This window comes from Eumetopias jubatus, unplaced genomic scaffold (genome assembly GCF_037043125.1).
Source record: "Eumetopias jubatus isolate StellerSeaLion01/CBP00866 unplaced genomic scaffold, mEumJub1_p1.0 scaffold_11, whole genome shotgun sequence".
NCBI lineage: Eukaryota > Metazoa > Chordata > Mammalia > Carnivora > Otariidae > Eumetopias > Eumetopias jubatus.
The window spans coordinates 44,607,328-44,621,091 of record NW_028274817.1 but is presented as its reverse complement, the minus strand read 5'-3'; the positions used below and the strand labels follow the sequence as shown (position 1 = coordinate 44,621,091).

The 13,764-nt window shown below is 43.2% G+C and overlaps 1 protein-coding gene across 1 annotated transcript in view; it reads right to left on the bottom strand.

The window, feature by feature from the left end:
* The window catches only part of LOC114204180 (nuclear RNA export factor 2-like), a 29,611-nt gene extending 23,675 nt beyond the window's left edge, over positions 1-5,936 (bottom strand). Inside the window, exon 1 of the mRNA XM_088028548.1 lies at positions 5,602-5,936. Within this exon, the coding sequence (XP_087884674.1) occupies positions 5,602-5,936 (335 nt within the window). The remainder of the gene's footprint in view (positions 1-5,601) is intronic.
* Positions 5,937-13,764: the final 7,828 nt, after the last annotated feature.

Here is a 13,764-nt window from a genome sequence, read left to right as displayed (position 1 = left end):
AGATAGACGGATGATGGATTTTGTCAAATGTTTTCTCTGTATCTATTTTGATCTTTCTATGACCTTTATCTTTCATTTTGTTAATGTCGTGTATTACATTGTGTGATTTGTGGATTTTTAAAAAGAAAAAAATGTTTTTATTTATTCATTGAGAGAGAGAAAGAGGAGGGGGGAGAGTCAGAAGGAGAGAGAGAGAATCCCAAGCAGACTCCGCGCTGAACACAGAGCCCAGTGCAGGGTTCTGTCTCACAACCTTGAGATCATCACCTGAGAAAACCAAGAGTCTGACACTTAACGGACTCAGTCACCCAGGTGCCCCTGATTTGTGGATGTTGAGTCATCCTTGCATCTCTGGAATAAGTCCCATTTGATCATGGTGTATGATCCTTTTATTATATTCCATTTGCTAATATTTTGTTGAGGATTTTTGCATCTATGTTCGTCAGAGATATTGGCCTATATTATTTTGCTAAAGTCTGTCTGGTTTTGTGATCAGGGTAATGCTGGCCTTGCAAAATGAGCTTTGAAGTGTTCTCTCCTTTCCTATTTTTACTACTATTTTTATTATTATTATTACTATTATAATTAAAATTTTGGTAAGGTTTGAGAAGGATTGGTATTTATTCTTTTTTTAAAGTTTCTATTTTGGGGTGCTTGGGTGGCTCACTCATTTGTGCATCCAGCTCTTGGTTTTGGCTAAGGTCATGATCTCAGGGGTCATGGGATGGAGCCCGGAGTTGGGCTCTGCACTCAGTGGGAAGTCTGCTTGCCGAGTCTCTGCTTCTGCCCCTCCCCCCGCTCTGTCTCTCAGACAAACAAATCTTTTAAAAAAGTTTTTATTTAAATTCCAGGTAGCTAACATACAGTGTAATGGTAGACTCAGGTGTAGAATTTAGTGATTCAGCACTTCTGTACAATACTGGGGGCTCATCACAATGCAGTCCTTAATCCCCAACACCTATTTAACCCATCCCCCCACCTACCTCCCCTCTGGATGGTTATCAGTTTGTTCTCTATAGTTAGGAATCTGTTTATTGGTTTGCCCTCTCTCTTTTTGTCCCTATGATTGTTTTGTTTCTTAGTTCCACATAAGTGAAAACATGGTATTTGTCTTCCTCTGACTGGCTTATTTCACTTAGGATAATACTCTCTAGCTCCATCCATGTCATTGCAAATGGCAAGAATTCATTCTTTTTACGGCTGAGTAATACTGCATTTTTTATACCACATTTTACTTATCCACTCATTGGTTGATGGATATTTGGGCTGTTTCCATAATTTGGCCATTGTAGATAATGCTGTTATAAATGTAGGTGTGCAGGTATCCCTTTGAATTAGTACTTCTGTATTCTTTGGGTAAATACCTAGTAGTGCAATTGCTGGATCGTAGGGTACTTCTCTTTTTAACTTTCTGAGGAAACTCCATACTATTTTCCAGAGTGCTGCACCAGTTTGCATTCCTACCAAAAGTGCAAGAGGGTTCCTCTTTCTCCACATCCCCACCAAAACCTGTTGTTCCTTGTGCTGTTGATTTTAGCTATTCTGAGAGGTGGGAGGGTATCTCATTGTAGTTTTGATTTGCATTTCCCTGATAATCAGTGATGTTGCACATCTTATCATGTGTCTGTTCACCATCTCGATGTCTTCTTTGGAAAAATGTCTGTTCATGTCTTCTGCTCATTTTTAAATTGGATTGTTTTATTTTGGGGGGGTTGGGGTTTCATAGTTCCTTTATATACTTTGGATACTAACCCTTTGTCAGATATGTCATTGGCAAATATCTTCTCCCATTCTGTAGTTTGCCTTTTAGTTTTGTTGACTGTTTCCTTTGCTGTGCAGAAGCTTTTTATTTTTGATGAAGTCCCAATAGTTTATTTCTGCTTTTGTTTCCCTTGCTTCAGGAGACATACCTAGTAAGAAGTTGCTTTGGCTGATGCCAAGGAGGTTCCTGCCTATGCTCTCCTCTACAATTTTTTATGGTTTCAGGTCTCACATTTAGGTTTTTAATCCCTTTTGAGTTTATTTTTTGTGTATGGTGTAAGGAATGGGTCCAGTTTCAATCTTTTGCATGATGCTGTCCAGTTCTCCCAATACCATTTGTTGGAGATACTATCTTTTTCCCATTGGACAGTCTTTCCTGCTTTGCCAAAGATTAATTGGCCATACAGTTATGTGTTTTTTCTGGGTTTTCTATTCTGTCTATTGATCTATGTGTCTATTTTTGTGTCAGTGCCATACTATTTTGATCACTACAGCTTTCTAATATAACTTGAAGTCTGGAATTGTGATGTCTCCAGCTTTGCTTTTCATTTTCAAGGTTGCTTTGGCTATTTGGAGTCCTTTTTGGTTCCATACAAATTTTAGAATTGTTCCAGTTCTGTGAAAAATGCTGTTGATGTTTTGATAAGGAATGCATTATATGTGCAGATTGCTTTGGGTAATATAGACGTTTTAACAGTATTTGTTCTTCTGATCCATGAGCATGTAATATCTTTCCATTTCCTTGTGTCATCTTTAATTTCTTTTATCAGTGTTTTATACTTTTCAGAGTACAGGATTTTCACCTCTTTGGTTAGGTTTACTCCTATGTATCTTACTGTTTTTGGTGCAATTGTAAATGGTATTGATTCCTTAATTTCTCTTTCTGCTGCTTCATTATTGGTGTATAGAAATGCAACAAATTTCTGTACATTGATTTTGTATTCTGCAACTTTACTGAATTTGTGTATCAGTTCTCGTAACTTTTTGGATGAGTCTTTGGGGTTTTCTATGTAGAGTATCATGTCATCTGCAAATGGTGAAAGCTTGACTTCTTCCTTGCCGGTTTGGATGCCTTTTATTTCTTTTTGTTGTCCGATTGGTGTGGCTAGGATTTCCAGTGCTATGTTAAATAACAATGGTGAGAGTGGACATCCTTGTCTTGTTCCTGACCATACAGAAAAAGTTTTCAGTTGTTCCGCATTGAGGAGGATATTAGCTGTAAGTTTTTTGTATATGGCCTTTATTACGTTGAGGTATGTTCCCTCTAAACCTACTTTATTGAGAGGTTTTATCATGAATGGATGTTGTATTTTGCCAAATGTTTTTTCTGCATCTATTAAAACGGTCATATGATTCTCATCCTTTCTTTTATTAATGTGGTGTATCACATTGATTGAGAATTTTGCAACACCCTTGCAAACCAGGAATAAATCCCACTTGACCCTGATAAATGATTCCTGTAACATACTGTTGGATGTGGCTTGCTAGTATTTTATTGAGAATTTTAGCACATGTGTTCATCAGGGATATTGGCCTGTAGTCCTTTTAGTGGAGAGTTTATCTGATTTTAGAATCAGGGTAATCCTGGCCTCATAGAATGAACTTGGAAGTTTTCCTTCATTGTCTATTTTTTGGAATAGTCTGAGAGTAAGAGGTATTAACTCTTCTTCATATGTTTGGTAGAATTTGCCTCTGAAGCCATCTGGCTGTGGACTTTTGTTTGTTGGGAGATTTTTGATTACTGATTCAGTTTCTTTGCTGGTTATCAGTCTGCTCAAGTTTTCTATTTCTTCCTGTATCAGTTTTGGCAGTTTATATGGTTCTAGGAATTTATCCATTTCTTCCAGGTTGTCCAATTTATTGGCATATAGTTTTTCATAATATTCTCTTATAATTGTTTGTCATGCGGGCTCCATCTCAGGACTCTGAGATCATGACCTGAGCTGAAATCAAGAGTCGGGCACATAACCAACTGAGCCATCCAGGTGCCCCAACATCTCTAAATTTCTTGGTTCCAAGTTCAAGATGAGGTCTTTCTTTTACAGCTTCACTTCAAAGATTTAGAATTGGAAAGGAGCTTTAGATTGCTTAGTCCAAAGGTTGCATATAGGCCAGCTGAGTCATATCGGACCAACAGCTGTGGTTTGTCCATACCGTGTTATTTAGTCAAGTTGTCGAAAGTCAAACTGATATTTCATATAAAATCCTATCTTGGAAGCTTCTCTTGAAAAGTTGGGGAATCTGGCAAGACTGGGTCTGAATTCCAACAGTGAAACAATGGGCTGGAACTGTAGAGTAGCCCGCCTTCCTTTAGGCAAATCATGCAGACTCTAGCTTGCCACACTACTCTCCACCATTCCTCTAACACTGAGACTTCCTTTTCATTTATTATCACACATGAAGCTACTGGTTTTCTCATTCTGGGCCTGCTTCACTCATTTATGAGACCTGCCTGGCCCCTGTAAGCGTTTGCGTTTGAGACCCATGATCTAGCCCAACCCATTTATCATACAGATGAAGAAACTGGGGCAAAAGGCATCTTCAGAGATATCACCAAAGCCATGCAACTAACTAGTCAATGACAGAGGGAGGACTAGACTCCAGGCCGCTGGAATTCCAGGCTACCGTTTTCTCTAATGGAGCCTAATCAGTCCCTCCTTGTTTGAGCATATATTGATTTAAAAAAAATTTTTTTAAAGATTTTTATTTATTGAGAGAGAGAATATGGTAGAGAGAGAGCATGAGAGGGAAGAAGGTCAGAGGGAGAAGCAGACTCCCCACTCAGCAGAGAGCCCGATGCGGGATTCGATCCTGGGACTCCAGGATCATGACCTGAGCCGAAGGCAGCTGCTTAACCAACTGAACCACCCAGGCACCCCTGATTTAAAAAAATTTTAAGGCAGGGGAGTTCCATCCTTGAACAGTTTCAGGCTGTGTTTAGTTCTCTAAGGATGAAATATCTTCCCACTGCAATTACAACATCAACACTCTGACACATATTCTTCAGCTGATGGCAATCAAGACAAACCTGGTCCATTCTTTCCTCCTGACTTCATAAGTTTTGCAACATCTCCCTAACTTGAAAAATCCCATAGCGTCCAGATGAGACTGCTGACACAGATGGCTGTCTCCCTAAGATAAGGCACATTCTCATCCCTTCAAGGCAGTCTGAATGGAAAGACTTGATACTATTACAGTGTGCTCCAGCATCCAGATGGAGAGAGATGGACTATCTTCTTTTGCCCCCTCTAACCATGTGCCTTTATTGCAGAACAATACAAAGAGATACACAAGAGACTGATGAACCAACAGAAAAAAATATACAAACAAACAAACTGCAATGAGTTGGGGTACTAGATGACCACAAATAGCTGAAAATATTTTCCAGGTGTCAAATAACTCTGGAAAATTTGAAAATGTCACCACCATCAGTCCAAACAGCTCACGGTAAAGAAATTGAATGTGAGATCCAATTTATAGAGTGTCTAAAAGGCAGAGTCAAAATAACACACTCTGAAGCTATGGCCGGTGCGCACAGGTTAAGCACGTCAGCTGGTCCCGTACCAATTTTCACAACTCAAATCCGAACAGCAAACACTGTCTACCGAAGTCTCAGCAATGGTACCATACAGGGTTTTGGAACACAGGTACATGCCACATATTCATTGTGGTGGCATCTAAGGCTTCGGATAAGATTTTCTGGATGGGAGGCAGGGAAGCCAAGAGCGGGAGGGAATGGGAGAATTGATTAGAGGCACAGTATCAGTCTTGTAACTATTAGCTTCATCTTTCTCTGCACAAACCCTGTGGGGGGGGGCATAGAAATGAAAAATTGCTCACCTGATAACAGGTCCCAAGAGGATTAGATGCATAAACAATGACAGCGGCTTGTCTTTGGCCAGATCTCTGTGAGCAAAAATGAGGGTCAACTGGACCATAATGGATGAAAACATAAAGAAGGATAAGGTGTATGTCATCCAGTAGGTTTCGCTATTCTTTCGGTAGATTCTGACCATGTACAAGGCAGATGCAGCCTCCCCACAGTACAAAAAGGGGGAGAAGAGGATGCCAAATGGAAAGGTAAATCGAGGGTTGGCCCCACGGATGACATCTTCCTCCAGAGATGAAACTGGATCCACGGTGGGCTCCTCAGGAATTTCATAAACTCGGTCCATTGTCGAGGTTCTGAGCAACCCCCACCCCCACCCAAGAGAACCCTGAAGCCACTGCAGTCCAAGTATTGAAGAGAGCTGTCAAGTACAATTCCAGAGCGGAGATCTGCTAGTTAGAGCAGGAGACCCCTCTTTCTAGTTTCAAGTTACACTTGTTGGGAGTATGGGGCAGAGAACCCAGGAGTACCACTTTGAACTTGACTCTTCATTGGCCCAGGCTTCCAGTCGTCCACAGACGTGCCAAGAAACCTGGACAGGGCAAAAGCAAGCATTTTAGCGCCCAGTCCGGAGTGCAATTCCAGGCACGTGAAAGGCTTGGGGACAGCTGTCTCCTTGGCCCCTTCTCCTTCCGCAGCCCCGCAGGGAGCGGGGTAGCCACTCTGTCGGGGGCACCAACACTCAGCAGCACCGCTCGAGGAGTCCTGACCAGCACGCCCTCTCAAACCTGCCGAGAACTGAACCAGGGCAGAAGAGGGGGTGCAGCCTGAGCATCCCTTCGGGGGCTCATTTCAGTGCCTAGGTACCCTAAGCTATTGTTAGGCTGTGGCTACTAGCTCGCCCGCTCGCCGCTGCTCCCTCAGGACCCGCGCCCAGTCGAAGCTTCTCCAGCTCGCTCCACCGATTCCCCAAGCTCCGCCCCCGAGGCAGCCGGCCGGGGGCTGGAGCAAAGGCACCAACCCGGGCCCGGAGCGCAGGCTGGGGGGAGGGGCGGAGCGGGGGTGGGGGTGGGGGTGGGGGCGGGGGAGGGAAGCGGAGCGCGCGCGCGCTCCAGGAGCCAGAGAAAGCTAGAGGGGCTTCTTTTCCAGAGAAACTTTGCGAGCGAGAAGCACGACGTGCGGGGCGCCAGCCAGCCCGGGAGGGCAAAGGCAGATGCCGTCAGACTTTTGGACGCCCCGTCTGCTGTGGGGTCCTCCCTGACCTGCAGTTCCAGCTGCGAGAGGTCGGCGGCTTGGGAAACTAAGGCACTCAAGGCGGGGGCGGGCCAAATGGGAGGGACGGCTGGGGCCAAACAAAACCAGCCTGCGAGTTCCAGGGCGGTCAGCCCAAAGATGCTCCCTGTGGAGAGGCGCGACAAACGAAAGGGGGGGGGGGGGCTTGGGCTAGCCTTTGGAACGGCTTTTCACCACGACCCCCGGATCCCACAGGGAAGCCACAGCTTTCCTCTTCCCCCAAAGCAGCCGACTCCCACTTCTACCCCGCCTTCAGGAACTAGCTAGCTTGCACACTTGAACAACCCACGCGGTTAGGCAGGTGTCTCTCTGTCTCTGTCTCTCTGTCTCTCTGTCTCTGTCTCTCTCTGTCTCTCTCTGGGCTTCAGGGTTGAACTTCCCTAGGTCCTATTGCCCTCCAGATAATATCACGGTGGTGTGGGGAGGAGACCTGAGAGGCAATTGGGCCATAGTTTCCTTTCCAGGCAAGTCTGTATGCAGCAGAGATTAAGATAGAAAAGGATGAGGGGGGGGGGGTTGTCAAGACTCAAGGTCAGCACTGAAAACTCGTATTATAATGCCTTGATTTCCCCACTTGCAAAATGAGGCCGGGATAGGAACTTTAGAATTGAACTTTCAGGTCTTTGGCTGGAAGGTTCTCAAGAGGTGCCAAATTCTAAATAGACTGGAGAGGAGCCAAGAGAGCTGTTAGTAAAAGCTGAGATGGGTGACTTAAAGAGCTCAGAAAATTGCCAGGATTCTTAAGATCAATCCTCCCCACCTCACTGAGCTTTTGTTTTCCTGCCTTCATTTGCATAATTCTAAACCCCAGAGAAACAGAAAACATCTGCCTCCTGGTAATAATATAAATGTAGCAGAGCCTGTGCCAATCTCCTTTTGCTGCAGGAGGTCAGTACAAAGAATATGTGAGGAGTGGCCAACTAGCAGCCACCAAAATGATGGCCTGGAGAAAGACTTAGTCTTGTGGTTGTGTTGATTTTTTAAGATTCCTGCTGTTGCTGCCTCCTTTCCCCAGGGCTGATTCAGGGACAAATTAACTTCTAAAGGTTGTTGCCTTTGAAGCAGGCACGCTATCTTGGTCTGCACCCGTCCTCCTGCTCAGAGCTGGGTTAGCTGGGTTAGCAGGCTGATCCTTCCTCCTTTCCTTTTCACAAGGCAGGTCGACACTATCTGAGAACACTTCACACATAGTGTTAATTGGTTGGGGCTTTCCAACTGGCACGGGGTTCTCCACCCACCGTATAGGGTGAAGAACTTCTGGGGGCTTCTTAGGAACCTGTTCTCAAGATGGATCTCAAGTAGGGTGACAAACTCACCTCAGTTTGCTGGGATGGGATAAGTTGGTCACCCTAGCATGGGAGACTGAAGCTAGAAAGAATGGAGAATCCCAATTCTTTTAGCCTTTCCTCCTTCCCTGTGCCCTCAGCACGCCCCAAATACACAAATCTACAAGACCTTCCTACTTTGTTCCTGAACACCCCTTTCCTCTGGACGCCACTAAAGGCTTTCTGTAATCACCACACTACTTCCCTCTCTAATTTCATCATCCACGTTACCCTATCGCAAACCCTTTGCTCCAGTCCAGCAAACTTTCTCATTTAATCATACTTGCCTCCTCACTTCCACCTCTGTGTCTTGTTGAGGTCATTTACAGTGTCCTGCACTCTTTCCTCCATTAGTCCAAACCCTAACCTTCCTTCAGGCGTCAGCTCAAGTACTCCCTCCTCCAAGAAGCCTTCTTTCACCTCCCCAGCCCTCAGGCTTCCCTCTGTCTTTAAGCTACTGGCGCACTCTCTCTTGCACCAGTCCTTCAGCTCTTTCTGTGTTTGGCCTGCCTACCCAACAGAAGTGTAGACTCAGGGAGGGATGCTCAATGAATGTTTATTGTGGTTCTTGTTGATGACAGTAATGATTTAAAAATGGCGATGATGATGAGCCTTCCTCCGCCACACTTCCTCCAGGAAACTATGCAAGACTCAGGCACACTCATCTCTAGAAAAGCTATAGCCACTGGAGCTGGGGCATAAAGTCCTGGGGCATAAAGACCCACTTCCTCAGTCAGCCATTCAGCTCACAGAGGATGCCAGCCCACATGATATGTCCCTTCTCCAAGTTCCTACAGCGCTTTTTTGTCAACACCATGGTTTAGCACCAAATTACAAATTATGGCAAGCGTATTATTTTTTATTCCACAACTACATTGCCATAAGCGGCTTAAAGGCAGAGCCCCAACGGTCACACTTTTTTTTTTTTTTGGACTCCCCCATGGCTGATACAGACCTGTAAGTTTCTGGCCATCTGATCCCCCTCACCCACTAGCTTCTCTATTTCCAGCCCTAGGACTCTCTGGCGCTTTAGGTCACTAAATCCTCTGGTCTCTTATTTCCCTGTTCCTTTTGCCCTCCTGGGAGAAACTGAGAATTTGCCCTGTTTCTGTCCAACTCTCTTTCTTCTTTCAGGCAACCTCTAGATTTCAGCCCTTTACTCCTCTGAGGAGTAGAGACACTGGAAATGTTGACAGGCATGAGACTACTGAGGCCCTGGGAACCCCTTCCCCATTAAGACCACTCATCTCCCGGGGTGCCTGGGTAGCATCTGACTCTTGATTTCAGCTCAGGTCATGATCTCAGGGTCTTGAGATCAAGCCCTGAGTCAGGCTCTGGGCTCAGCACAGCGTCTGCTTGAGATGCTCTCTCTCCCTCTCCCTCTGCCCCTCCCCCCGCTTGCTTACTTTTTCTCTCTAAATAAATAAATAAAATCTTAAAAGAAAAAGACCACTCATCTCCCAAAGACTGGTCAACTGAGGTGATATCCCTAGGCTGCCCCCTGAATACTAGATAGTGTTCAGGGTCAATTTCTTCTTCTTGCAGAACCAAAGTTCTACAGGAAAGGGAGACCCAAGATTTGACTCTCCCCTGCAACACCTCCAAACTCAGCAGGAACAGAGAATGAGTCTAAAGGCTCTTGGCATCTTGGGGCGCCTGGGTGGCTCAGTCGGTTAAGCATCTGCCTTCGGCTCAGGTCAGGATCCCAGGGTCCTGGGATCAAGCCCTGAATCGGGCTCCCTGCTCAGTGGGGAGCCTGTTTCTCCCTCTCCCTCTGCCCCTCCCCCTGCTCATGCTCTCTCCCTCTCTCTCTGAAATAAATAAATCTTTGGGAAAAAAAAAGTTCTTGGCATCTTTATTAGCATTCAGAACACCTCTGAAACATATAAGGCTCCGGAATAGGTTTAAGCTTTCAAAGCCACTGCAGTCAGAGCTGACTTATAAGAGGTAGCTGGTATGCATGAAGGAAGAGGAGAGGAAGGAGCAAGATGTGCAGCAAGTGGCTGATAGTCGTCATAGAACACTAGCTGGTGGGAGGTGAAAGGCAAGGCCCAGAGAATCATTAGCTCGGATGGAAGAATGCCTTCCTTCTGTAGAACGCTCAATTTGAACCGTTAGAATCTTTAAAAGATATCTAACGCAAAATCAGTTATGCAGCCTCTGGGCCTTCTCTTTTCACCGTAAAGCAACCTGAGGATGAAGAGTTTTTTCCTATCCTGTTCTGAGCCGCTCCCTCGTCAGTATCATCCATAGGGCCTGGAGTCAAAACACGAGTTCCCTGCAACCCTTATCCCTAGTAGTTATGTTTTTAAAAATCTGATTTAAATGATCATCTAAATTAGCACTGGAGGGAAAGAAGGGCTATTGCAAAATGCAGCATGGAATTTGGGGATGATGGGTGTTGCCAGGCGGATGGCAAGCTGTACATACATTGCCTAGTACAGGGGAGGGACAGGAGACCGAATTGTGACGGATATTATTTCTTTTTTAAGTCTTGTTATTTTCAAAATAATGGCTATATTGAGATCTAATTCATATACCATACAATTTACCCATTTAAAGGGTACAATTCAGTGTTTTTAGTACAAAGTTGTGCAGCCATTACCATTACTTAATTCTAGAACATCTTCATCACCCCCAAAAGAAACCACATACCCATTAAGCCCTCACTACCCATTCCTCTCCCCCCCGCCCCCGCTGCCTGAGCCCTAGTCAACCACTAATCTACTTTCCATCTCTCTGGATTTGTCTATTCTGAACATTTCATATAAATGGAACCATGTAATATATGGCCTTTTGTGTGTCTGGCTTCTTTCAGTTAGCATAATGTTATCAAAATTCATCCACATTGTAGCATGTATTAGCATTTCATTTCTTTTTATGGTGAATAATATTCCATTTTGTAGATATATCACATATTGTTTATCCATCAGTTTATGGACATCAGGGTTTGTATTAGGGTTCTCCAGAAAAACAGAACAGGGAGGGGAGGATAGGGAAGGGAGATAGTTTAAGGAATTGGCTCACACAATTATGAGGACTGGTTTGCAGGGCAGGCAAATTCAGGAAAGAGTTGATGTTGCAGTCTTGAGTGCCAAGGCTGCAAACAGGCAGAACTTTTTGTTAATTAAGTTTTTAATTTTAATTCCAGTATTGTTAACATACAGCATTATATTAGTTTCAGGTGTACAATATAGTGATTCAACGACTCTATACATTACTCGGGGCTCATCATCGTCAACAGTGCACTCCTTAATCCCCATCACCTACTTCACCCATCCCCCCCCACCTCCCGTCTGGTAACCATCCATTTGTTCTTATAGTTTTAAGAATCTGTTTCTTGGTTTGTCTCTTTTTTTCCCTTTGCTTATTTGTTTTGTTTCTTAAATGCCACATATGAGTAAAATCATGTATTTGTCTTTCTCCTAACTTATTTCGCTTAGCATTATACTCTCCTGCTCCATCCATGTTGTTGCAAATGGCAAGATTTCATTCCTTTTTATGGCTGAATCCTATTCCGTTGTACATATATACCACATCTTCTTTATTCATTCATCTCTTGATGGATACGTAAGCTGCTACCATAATTTGGCTATTGTAAATAATGCTGCAATAAACATAGGGTTGCATGTGTCCCTTTGAATTAGCATCTTTGTATTTTTGGGGTAAATACCCAGTAGTGTGATTACTGAATCATAGGGTACTTCTATTGTTAACATTTTGAGGAACCTCCATACTTTTTTCCACAGTGGATGTACCAGTTTGCATTCCCACCAACAGTGCACGAGGGTTCCTATTTCTCCACATCCTTGCAAACACTTTTTATTTCTTGTGTTTTTTATTTTAGCCATTCTGACAAGTATACTTTGAAGTGATATCTCATTGTAGTTTTGATTTGTATTTCCCGGATGATGAGGGTTGCTGAGCATCTCTTCATGTGTCTGTTGGCCATCTAGATGTCTTCTTTGGAGAAATGGCTGTTCATGCCTTCCACCCATTTTTTAATTGGATTATTTGTTTTTTGGGTGTTAAGTTGCATCGGTTCTTTTTATATTTTGGATATTAACCCTTTATTGGATCTGCCATTTGCAAATATCTTCTCCTGTTCACTACGTTGCCTTTTAGTTTTGTTGATCATTTCCTTCGCTGAGCAGAAGTTTTTTATTTTGATGTAGTCCCAATAGTTCGTTTTTGCTTTTATTTCCCTTGCCTCAGAAGACATATCTAGAGAAATGTTGCTATAGCTTATGTCAGAGAAATTACTGCCTGTGCTCTCTTCTAGGATTTTTATGGTTTCAGGTCTCACATTTAGGTCTTTAATCCATTTTGAGTTTACTTTTGTGTATGGTGTAAGAAAGTGGTCCAGTTTCATTCTTTTGCATGTAGCTGTTCAGTTTTCCCAACACCATTTGTTGAAGAGACTTTTTCCCATTGAATATTCTTGCCTCCTTGGTTGTAGATTAATGGACCATATAAGTGTGGGTTTATTTCTGGGTCTTCTATTCTGTTCTATTGATCTATGGGTCTTTTTTTGTACCAGTACCATACTGTTTTTGTCACCACAGCTTTGTAATGTAACTTGAAGTCCGGAATTGTGATGCCTCCAGCTTTGTCTTTCTTTTTCAAGATTGCTTTGGCTATTTGGGGTCTTTTGTGGTTCCATACAAATTTTAGGATTGCTTGTTCTAGCTCTGTGAATAATTCTGGTGTTATTATGAGAAGGATTGCATTAAATGTGTAGATTGTGTTGGGTGATATAGATGTTTTAACAATATTGCTTCTTCCAATCCATGGCCATGGGATGTCTTTCCATTTCTTTGTGTCATCTGCAATTTCTTTCATCACTGTTTTATAGTTTTCAGAGTACGGGTCTTTCCCCACTTTGGCTAGGTATCTTATTATTTGGGGGACAATTGTAAATGGGATTGTTTTCTTAATTTCTCTTTCTGCTGCTTCATTATCGATGTATAAGAATGCAACAGATTTCTGTACATTGATTTTGTATTCTGCCACTCTACTGAATTTGTTTATCAGTTCTAGCAGTTTTTTGGTGGAGTCTTTTGGGTTTTCTATATGTAGTATCATGTCATCTGCAAATAGTGAAAGTTTGACTTCTTCCTTACCAGTTTGGATGCCTCTTATTTCTTTTCTTGTCTGATTGCTGTGGCTAGGACTTCCAGCACTTGTTGAATTAAAGTAGTGAGAATGGACATTCTTATCTGGTCCCTGACCTGAGGGGAAAAGCTCTCAGCTTTTCCCCATTGAGGATGATGTTGGCTATGGGTTTTTCCTGTAAGACCTTTATTATGTTGAGGTGTATTCCCTCTAAACCTACTTTGTTGAGGGTTTTTTATTTTTTTAATCATGAATTGATGTTGTACTATGCCAAATGGTTTTTCTGCGTCTATTGAAATGATCATATGGTCTTTACCCTTTCTTGTACTGATATGATGTGTCACATTGATTTATTTGCAAATATTGAGTCACCCTTGCATCCCAGGAATAAATTCCACTTGATTGTGTGGAATCGTTCTTTTAATATATTGTTGGATTTAG